This window comes from Primulina huaijiensis, chromosome 3, assembly GCF_012295235.1.
Source record: "Primulina huaijiensis isolate GDHJ02 chromosome 3, ASM1229523v2, whole genome shotgun sequence".
Lineage (NCBI taxonomy): Eukaryota > Viridiplantae > Streptophyta > Magnoliopsida > Lamiales > Gesneriaceae > Primulina > Primulina huaijiensis.
Window position 1 is genome coordinate 25794670 of NC_133308.1, and position 11169 is coordinate 25805838.

General features: G+C 33.3%; 1 protein-coding gene and 1 long non-coding RNA gene across 2 annotated transcripts; both read right to left on the bottom strand.

The window, feature by feature from the left end:
- Nucleotides 1–306: 306 nt before the first annotated feature.
- Nucleotides 307–2884, bottom strand: LOC140974087 (uncharacterized). The gene has a single exon (XM_073437325.1). The coding sequence runs from the start codon at nt 2685–2687 to the stop codon at nt 381–383; it is 2307 nt and encodes a 768-aa protein (XP_073293426.1). The 5' UTR covers nt 2688–2884; the 3' UTR covers nt 307–380.
- A 7092-nt stretch (nt 2885–9976) lies between these two features.
- Nucleotides 9977–10914, bottom strand: LOC140972309 (uncharacterized). The gene is made up of 2 exons (XR_012174491.1): nt 10583–10914; nt 9977–10429 (listed from the first exon to the last, which is right to left on the bottom strand). It is a non-coding gene; the product is annotated as an uncharacterized lncRNA (long non-coding RNA).
- Between the last annotated feature and the right edge of the window lie 255 nt (nt 10915–11169).

The following is an 11169-nucleotide window of genomic DNA, read 5'->3' on the forward strand; positions in this document are numbered from 1 at the left end:
TTATCGGATTACATTTGATAAGATTTTTCCCCCTTTTTTATGAACCCAATACCTTTCGTTTTAAAAGAAATATAAGTCACTTGGACTAAAAGCACGTGGCGACAATGAAACTTCAAATCCAATGTTTAAAGATTTGACAAATAAAATTCAATAATTGTTAGTCAAAGTTCGTAATTTGTAAAAAATAACAAGTATAATATTTTACATAAAATTTGAAAAAAATAATACAAAAATCACATATTGTACCTCGAATGGCTGGATATATACTTGAATACGAATATAAAATCAATACTCAAAACTCAACTGGATTAAATCTGAATATTTGCACTTCACTAGGAACACTACAAAAGTGACGTTCACTTGTAATTCAAATACAAAGTTCATGTTTTTGTCCGCAAAATGTAGCTTCTGGTTTGTGCTGAACAACACAGAGCAATCACACCTACATAGAAACTAACAATTGCACTCAAACAAAAAATCCATACTGATATCAGTCCTCGATCGTTTTCACCAGAGAACGTTTTTCTTGGCGCCGTTCCAAGACACTTGCCATCAGAGGTGGACGACATGATGCACAGGTCAGGATTGCCACCAAATGCTCCGGGGAATCTCCAATACCCCTGCCTTGTCGTGACTATCCCCGAAAGACAGTTGTAGGACATATTCAAGAATGTTAAGTTTCCGAGACTGGTTATGTTTTCTTGGATAGGACCAGAGAAGGAATTGTGTGATAGATCCAAGGCCTTTAAACTCCGCATCTTCGCTAAACCGAATGGGATTTGACCATCGAGATTGTTATACGACAAGTTCAGGTATTCGAGACCTTGTAATCCAAATAGTCCAGGAGGGATTTCTCCATGTAGTAGATTATCAGAGAGGTCAATTCCGATCGACGTTGAAAGGTTGTAATTGAAGCTCAGTTCGGTTTTATCAGCCATCTTGACAGAAACTAGTAAGTCAAGATCAGTAATCGAAACAGATGGCTGTATAAAATCTGCTTTAAAAAGGCCACCAGTATTAAAATTTGAACTAGTATTGAGACTACCATTTGGGATTTGGCCGAAGAATTTGTTACCCGAAAAATCAATTGTTCTGATGGATTCAAATGTGAACAACCAGCTCGGTAGAGCTCCATCAAACTTGTTACCAGCAAGGGAGAGAAACTTGAGGCTAGACCATTTGGTTATCGCGTCATTTAAAGCACCAGAGAGGTTATTCGAGCTCAAATCTACAACTTCCAGTGACCTGCATCCAGCTAAAGTGAGAGGGATCTCCCCAGAGATTTTATTATTACTCAGAACCAATATTTTCAAACAATTTAGGGCATCTAGCTCAGGTCGAATTCCACCAGAAAGATTGTTATTGTTCAGCTTCAATGCTAGTAACTGAAAACACCCCACAATGTTCAAAGGGATGGATCCGGATAACATGTTGTTGGACAGATCAATCATTTGAAGATAAGTCAAATTTCCAATACTCTCTGGTATTTTCCCGGTAAGAAGATTGTACGAGAGAAGCAAGGCCTGCAAGTTTTTGAATTCGGTGATTGTTTCGGGAATATCACTAGAGAACTGGTTATGAGACAGATCAAGGAGCAGAAGTCCCGAATTTTCTGGCATCCCAACAATATTTCTCGGGAGATTTCCAGACAATCTGTTGAAACTCAAGTCCAAAGCTAACAACTTGTCTGAAAAAACTAACCTTGGGGAAATCCCATATTGCAGTTCATTGAAGGACAGATTGAGCTGAGTCAGTGCATGACATCCAGAAATGCAAGCCGGTATTCCCCCCACAATCGAGTTATTCGCTAAATTAAGCACCGAGAGACTCTGCGACGAAGCCAAGAAACATGGTAGAGTACCAGACAACAAATTGAACTCGAGGTTCAGATACACCAAACCTTGGCGAAACTCGTTAAGAATCCCCGTCAAGTAGTTGTGGGACAAATCCAAATACTTTAATGACATCGAGTAAAACAAACTCGCCGGTATCTCACCACTAACACGATTGAATCCAAGATCAAGTTTTTCAAGTTGGAGAGAAAAATTCCCAATCCAAAAGGGAATTTTACCTGTGAATTCATTATGGCTAAGATCCAACTGAACCAGATTTTCGAGCATTGCAAGTGCTTGTGGGACAGCACCACCAAAAACATTATAACTAAGATCCAGAGCCTTAAGGTTCCTCAATAGGCTAAAACACAAGGGGACAGAGCCATTGAAATGGTTGCGCGATAAAACGACGGTTTCAAGAAAAGAAAGGTTGCATAAAGAAGGGTGAATGTCTCCAAACAAGTTGAGGCCATAAAGATTAAGAGCAGTGAGCCGCCCATTCTGGCTGGAGATGGTGACACCAGTCCAGTTACCATTAACGGAAACTGAATCATCCCAACTAGACAAGCTGCGAGAAGGGTCTTGGAGCTCAGATTTGAACTCCAAAAGCGCACTTTTGTCCCGCGGGTCCAGCCCCAGACCCACCATCTCCCCGCTAACACTATTTACAGCAGAAACTGTACAGGCTACTAAATGTAAGAACAAACAAACCCACAAAAACAACAGTAAAAAGGAGCTTCCAGCACGGGTAAAGATTCCTATAGCCCACCGCCGTTTACGGAGTTTCAGTTTCATGGGCTCGCAAGCAAGATTCAAGAGAACAATGGCAGAAAAATAAGTACCTCGAATCAGCATAGCAGCCCGGTTCCAGCTCGAGAATGATGATGAAAATGGAGAATCTTTACCTGTCCGGACATTCTTTCTTGTATCTTGAATTCTTTGAGAAGTGGGGGGAAAATGGAGATAATCAAAAGGGAATATCACAAGAATCAATTAAAGGAGCATAGGAAATCGTGTGCTAAAGCGAACTTTGCTTTATTTCTTAATTATTATTCTTGTCCCTTCTCTTTATCGATCCTTTTTAACTTTTCTCGTTCTCTTTTTGATTATTTGCAATCTTTTCATGCCATCAGTAAATACCATTTTTCATGTTGATAAGATATGAAATCTAATGGACGGTTCATTAAATCACCAAGATAAAATTTTTATATTTTTCCAAAAAAAATTATTTGGTTTTAATATTTTGTACGTTCTCTAGATTCTTAGCTATAATATGCTTTATTATATATAAAACTAAAAATGCTCCCTTTTATTTTTTTAATGATAATGTAAGATGTGGTTTATTCGACAAATTTGAATATGAGTATATGGTACGGTTCGATTCAATCGGTTTACAACTGTTTTTACAAAAAAAAATTTGATCAACCCTAAACTGATCAATTCGATCATTTCTATTTCCCAGATAAAGATTGAGGCGATTCAACCTATTCTCAAGACAATCTAATTATCACCCTTTTTCAAAAAAAAATGATGTGAGATCGAAGATGAACTCACTTATTTATATCAATGGATCTACAACTTGACCTCGAGAGTAACACATCATTTACCCTCGTTTGGATGCAAAAGATTGATACCATCTATACTTACTCGAAGATAATATAGTTTGCAATCGATAATTATGAAGCTTTAGAAGAAAATAAAACAATTATTCGCTCGTGAAAAATTATTATTTTTTGTACTGTTAATGATATGAAAAACAAATAGATGAATCTAAATTGGATGTGAAATTGAATCAACCCTCCAAAAATTAAATTGTTTACGTCTTTTTCCGAAAAATATATATAGATTGATCTTGAAAAATAAAAATACATTTAATTATATCTCTCGTGTAAATTTTCTAAACCCATTCGCTTGACTTGGTTCGGTTGTGTGAATCGGGATTTGAAGAAAACAAATGGTCGATAAAATGGACTGGTCCATTTCAAATTGGGCTTGAGATATATTTCTCCAGTTCCCACTTATGACATGGGCTTCTATTTACAAATTTTTATAAAAGAGAAGGACAATCCATCAACTATTCAATATGAAACAAATTATTTAGAAACAAAATAATAGAGGAAGATCTATATTGAAGATTTAAATAAATAATGAATACACGAAAATAGATCTTAAATAAACGAGTATTAAAAAAAATGAAAAATTGGTAATCTTAAAAGATCTTTTGTATGAAATTAACAGTCTTTTACATTCCCGTATTTTCAAGAATCAAACACTTATAAACTCGAGCACAATTACAACACTTGGAAATAAAGTTTATATCATTTACTGGTTATTGAGCTTGTGATTTATTGTGTTATTATCATAAGTTGAAGTTATATCTTGGGAGATTTGGAGAATATTGCTATTTTTGTAAGAATGTGATATTCAACATTAGTCTCGATTTTGATATCTTCATTGTCATCATTCCACAAAATTCGACATTGCCTCCATGGTAATTTATTCTTTAATTCGGACTCTTTGTGTTAATACTCTTCAATCCACAGTTTAACAATCAAGTATTTAACTTCCACATCTCTTTTTGCTTATGCTTGAGATAATTTTTTAAATCATTATATGATAGCAGAAATTTCTCAATTATCGCAGCAACTTGATAGAGTTCATTTGTATGCATACCCTCATCATACAAATAATGTAATATCAATTGCAACTCTTGGACTTGCGCTTCCAACAATGAATTTCTTCGCATCGATATTTTTCTATCTATATTTACTTTTCAGATATCTCCGCAAATTCTTTGTAGTTTTAATTCGACGATATATGTTATGTAACATATTGCCCAAACGGTTAATAATATAGTTGCAACATTAGTGGTCATCATTTCCCCATACATCATTACCATTTATCTTGTATTTGTTGGTTTCATTTTCGGATATCATTGGAGCTCTCAAATGCAGAAATCTTACTAGGTTGAAGGTGGTAAAATAGACATCATTTTTTTTTTTTTTTAAGTCTGCATTGTTGAATTTTTTTTAACAATTCTCCTTGTTCTAGTGGAGTGTTCGTTGTTGTTGATGATGAAGTCATCTTTGACTTTTCAGAAAAATCTTCTTAAGATTGTAATTAATGTGTCACCTAGTACGAAAAATTTTGAAGATCACTGTGAAGATATTAAAGTTGAGACTAATACTGAACGATATGTCATTAATAAGATTTTACCCAACTCTTAGTGCTTTTGAAATATGACAATATTATCTCAAGATACAACTTTAGTTTATTGTAAAAGCACAATATATCACAGATTCAATAGTCAGAAAATATTATAAACTCTCATTTTAGAAAAGAAGAAAAAACATTAATATTTCTATTTAATATTATCAATACGCAAAGACACATTCTTTCATCATATGAGGTATATCTTTGTTCAAGATATATAAAGAAAAATCAAAGGACACTATTTGGATGAAATGGTATCATAAAACTCAAAAAACCTAGTACATTTTCATGAAACAGTGTTACGAGCGCTTGGACTTCCCCAGTGCTGCCTTGATTTTCCAAGCAAGATGTTGGGCACAAGGGCGGCCTTTTTAGTGCAACACCTGCTGCCCGGAAAATACAGACATCTCTTGGGGCGCTAAGGCTCCCTAGCGCGTCATCTGCTGTTTGGACAATTCTTGTACAACTTTTGGATCGAGTGTGTATTCAGCTCCATTCTTTGAGCTCAAAATTTCCAACATATTCATATGAACGTGTATTCAATTCCTCTGATGTCTTTCACATGAAAAGTTGGTGGAGACCATTTTTGGATGCTGACAATCAGTTCCAAACCCAAAAAAATATCATCCTCATAAAAGTACATCACCTATTTTTCAAGAAAAATGTGTCACAAGTCTCATCGATCAACATAAATTTTACCAAGGGGATACCTAGATAGAATCAACAGTAACATTGTCGGTATGTTACTAAAGAAATATGATACTCACGGAAAATTTTAGGGTCCGCTTTCAGCGAGCGTCACTAGTTCACACGTGGGCTTTAAGATTACCCTGAGCCTGAAATCAAGAATAAGACCGTTAGAAGGGGGCCAAGAGGGTGTCCTGGCGTAGCCCCTCCGACGCTCAAGTCAGAGACTGAGGATATATGGGGGGAGCAGCTAAGGGTGCTGCTGAAAACAATATAGTGAATGAAATAACCGTACGCTCAAACCTGGAATTTATAAGAGAATGTCTGGGCTTGTCATGGGCCATTCACCTGTGGACCCTACATATGGGCCGGATCTTGATGGGTTCATCCATGGGGTATCAAAATAGAAAAAAAATGGTATGGAGTTCTCCCCAAATATGTAACATAGATAGAGACACATGTTATGTCATATGCGATAGATCGAGACACATGTTCTTAAAGGATAAATACGTTTTAAATAAACTGTAATTGTTACCTGCATGGGTTTAACAAGTTTTTCATGTACATTACAAGAATCTAGACTTGATATTAACTCCCGCTTCCGCTTATGAAACAGAAATATAAAGACATGTCAGTTTCAGTTCAGGATTTCAACATAACTGTGGTCAAATCTATGGGGCAATATGAATAATTCTCCAAGTACATAATCAAATGTTTAGACCGGTAACTTAGTAGTGTAGAGTCATAAATCTGTAGATTTCTTGTTTTAAAATTTTTTATACTGCTGCATTACAAATTAAAACAATTATTTTTCATACTTATTAAACTTTGGAATGACCCAAATTAGACAAGGAAAAAAAACTTTCAAGTTTCATTAAAATCCTCTCTAATCCAAGAAATAATATATATTTTATGATAAAAAAATTGAAAAACCTTATTTTAAAAAAAATATTGAAAAAAATAATATATTTTAAATTTTTTAAAAAAGAATTGGTTTGTTCGGTTTAATAAGTGAAAAACAGTTGGTCGGAAAAATTTTGGTTAATTCGATTTTAATAAATTCCGTTATGTCGATTCGATTTTAACGGATTGCTTGCCCCTACTCATGCCCTCTCCATAGCTTCCAAGATTTTTCTTGTATTTGAGAAACTCTGCCAAGATTTCAATTACATAAAACCCCACATTTTGGTCGAATTGATGGCCAATAAAGGCTTATAAATAGTGTCACGCTTCCCCTACCATAAATAAAATTAAATCACACGCATCCTCCTTCGTATTTCTATAATTGTCTCAAAAAAATATATACAGTTGTGGATTAATTCAACTTCCAACCACCAATTAGTTAAAGATAGCAGTTGAATTCATTGGAAATAATCAATAATTCACAACTACCCCATAAATAATATTTGCTAGTGTTAATCAATTTTCAATACTCCATTATATAAATTATAATATTTTCGTCCCAAATATTGAAGTTGTATTTCTTTTCCCCAAATTCACAAATATATAATCACAAAAACTCCTGTGAAACGGTGTCACGGGTCAATTTTGTTAAACATATATTCTATATGGGTCATCCACGAAAAATTATTACTTTTTATGTCAATATATATTAATTTTTATTGTAAATATGGATATGAGTTATCCGTCTCACGAATAAAGATCCGTGAGACCATCTTATGAAAAACCTACTCATATATAATCTAGTTTCTTATAATTATCTTTTCTACTGATATATTCAAGACTTCGTTTCTTGAATGAATTAAATAATGATAAAATATGAATTTGTATTTTTGTGGGGTACAAATATAAATATCTTGTATTATTGGCTTTTATGTATTTGTACAGGGATTATATTATACAGCTGTAGGGAGAGAGGAGACCGTGATATTGTTGGCACTCACTGGCTATGGACCACCCTCACAGCTAGCATAGAAAGAAGCTGCACATTACTAACTTGGCTCGCTCGTGATATTTCTACACCACATTTGGTAACAAGTCTACGTCTATACGTATATATTTATGTATGTATCGCATGCGCAAACCCCACGTCGAGTTTCCATAAATTGTAGAGATGATTTCATGTAGCTAATAAATCGGATTTCGATTGACAACAATTTCAAATGTTATAGAAAACACGAAGCTTAGTGAAGTGTCGAGTTCGCGATCATGTGAGTTTTAAACTGATTAGGCATTAATTTCAGATGATTTAGAAATCAATATTAAACAATGAAAAATACAAAACAATCAAATTATGTGGCATTAAAGGTTAATCATGGGGTGGCCATTTTTTCCATACATAGAATCTATTTTTTAAAACATTGTTAAATAAATAAATATTTATTCCGTCCTATATGTAGACATATTTGTGTTTTCACTAGAAAATTATTGGAAAAAAAACAAATTTACGATTTTTCAATTTACTTTATTTAATAAATGTTTTAATATGATAGAAAAATAGCGAATGATCAATATATTTTCATCCCAATAACTAGATATGTCTTATTTTTGTCAACAGATTCATTTTTTGAAGCCCCTCACTAACATAAAAATAAGTTTACTTACTTTTTGGGTCCACGTATGTTTTTTAGACGAAATTTGATACAAAACATTAAAAATCTAAAACAAATATATAATATTTCAAAACTAAATATTTTAGATATGATATTAATATATGTTTTTGAGTAGCTAAATTTGCATAACAAAATTTGATATTAATGCCATGTTTTTTTAGATGTTGCTATTAATATATGATATTTGAATACTAAATAATTTAGATATTGCATTAATATATGATTTTTGAGTACCCAAACATGTATAACAACTTTTGGTATTAATGACACATTTTTTTGGACAAAAATTTGGTATAAAACATTGAAATCTGGTATTGATATATGATATTTAAGTATTAGATCTTTCAGATCTGACATTAATATATGATTTATGAGTACTTAAATATACATAACAAATTTTGGTATTAATGACATATTTTTTTTTATGAAAATTGATACAAAGCATTAAAAATGTAGTACTAAGACATGATAATTCAATATAAATTCTTTCAGATCAAATACTAATATATGATATTTGAATACACAAACAAATGTAGAAAGTATTGATATTAATATAGTTGTCCCAAATTTACACTCAAAAATGTATTTTTTGTACCAGATCTAAAACATTTTATTCTGCAATATCATATACATGTTCCATATTTTCAAAGTTTTGTATTGAATTTCATCCGAAGAATAATTGTAGTTCCAGAAAGTACAAAAATATTTTGTGTGAATCAAGGATTATAGAAAAAGTTTCGGTGTGACACATGCCGAACACACATTTAACTATGCTATTGGAGATAAAATTAAGTCTCTCATATAAAATTGTTATAAATAACTAATATATTTAAGGGTAGTGGAATAATTATTTTAGTTAGTGACATACACTATTTTATTGAAAATCTCGATATTGTTGAAAATCCTTTATAAAAAATAACAAACTATATATGAATTCTTTATATTTCCAAATTTTGAACACACTCTTATCGATCCATACATATTTTTATAGATATATATGTTTAAGATTTGAAAACATCTCAAAAATATATATAGGTAAACAAGGTAATGCATGTAATTATCCACAAATAATTATTTATGTTACCGATTTAAATGACAGTAATTATGGCCTATGGGCCTCCTACTATTATAATAACACAATTAAATTAAATATTTTAAAACCCCATTGGACCAGACAGACCACACCACAGCCATAACAGAACTTAGCAGATAATTATTGACAAAGCTGCGATTAACAGCATTTCTGTATCCTGGTCCCGATACTAGTTCAGTCAAAGGATCTCAAAAAAATGTAATTCTAACAAAATAATCAAAACTGAAAAATATTGTGCTAAATTTTATTTTAAATTACATATAAAGTTTCGTATCAAACTGTTTTAAGAATAAATAAACAATAAAGTGTAAAATCTTATTACACAAATGATTTTTAAAGATATTTGGACAAAATATTATGATAGATCCCAAAGACAATGATATATTTATTGTTTTAACATCTTTTTAGTTTATGCAAGAAGTGATTTTTTAGTTATACTAGATTTTGTTACAATTGTATCTCGAATTCGAGATCAAAATTCGAGTTAATCTCGTTTTAAATTCAGACCTTAGTGTCACGGGAACTGTATGAAGATCAAAAGAAGTAGTGATTATCAAAGATCCAGGAAAGGGCCAGTCTTCTATCCAATACCAGAAAACTTGCCTGGAATCAGCTGTCCTTGAAATAATAACATCAATAATTACAAACAAATTAAAAACCTTAACTTTCACGCTAAACAAAATTCAACAAATTCAAAAGGGAATCTAATTTTCGAAAAAATAGAAGGAAAAAAGATTATATTATATATATAAAAAAGACTAGAGATGGCATCCGAAGCAATTACAGGTTTTGGGAGTGAAGGAGCAGAAGCCGAAGGGCCTGTTCGGGATGTTGCAGTTGATGGCATAGCAACATGGCGACGCCAAGCAGTAGCTTCTGCTCCGGCCTCCGCAGCAAGTGCACAGCGCGCAAATCTGAAAACTCCCCAGTCTTCTGCGGCTCTCGTTCACCATAATCATCATCTCTTCCGTCCCCATCGGCACCATCTCCCCCGCCGCGCTCACGTTCCCCTCCGCCATGAACCCATTTTCCTGCCAATTCACAACTCAGTCATGATCAAACCGATCAAAGCAATGAAAGACGTGGAATGGAATAAAACCCATGAATTTGCTAGTGGACTGATGGGGATCTAAGTTATATATCAAACCGGAAGATTTCGATTATTCTTTCAGAAAGATACTCACGAGGGACGATTGAATTACTTCGGTTGATGCAATGGATGCAGCGAATAACAATAGGAACAGCGACCAGAGGACCCCGCCAGCAGTTGGACGCATCTCTTGCAGTGGTTATTCAGCTTTTTGGCGAAGGAATCTCGAAAATGGCGGAGAAAAAAGGTTTGCAAATTAGGTGAAAGCGTTGTATTTGCTATAAATAAGATGGATATGGGTAGAGAAGGTGGGGATTAATGGGATTCAACTGTAAAGAAGAAGGTTTTAATTTCTCCACACTTTTTTTTTCCCAAGAGAAAAGTGGAGTAATGGAGTTCGGAAGGTTGCGGAGAGAGAGAGAGAGAGAGAGAGAGAGAGTGAGTGAGTGTGAATAATTAAGCTGAGCAAGTGTTATTATATACCACGGTTTTGATGTTTTATTTTAACTATAATAATTCTCGATAACATAATACACATATTATCTATAATAATTAAATAAAAATTTCAAAATATTATATTTTTAGAGTAGTTTTCTTGTGAGACGATCTCACGAATCTTTATCTGTGAGATAGATCAATCCTACCAATATTCACAATAAAAAATAATACTGTTAGGTACCG

Bases quoted from the DNA above. Each gene is read 5' to 3' on its own strand.
- LOC140974087 (XM_073437325.1), bottom strand. From the start codon at position 2,687: ATGCTGATTCGAGGTACTTATTTTTCTGCCATTGTTCTCTTGAATCTT.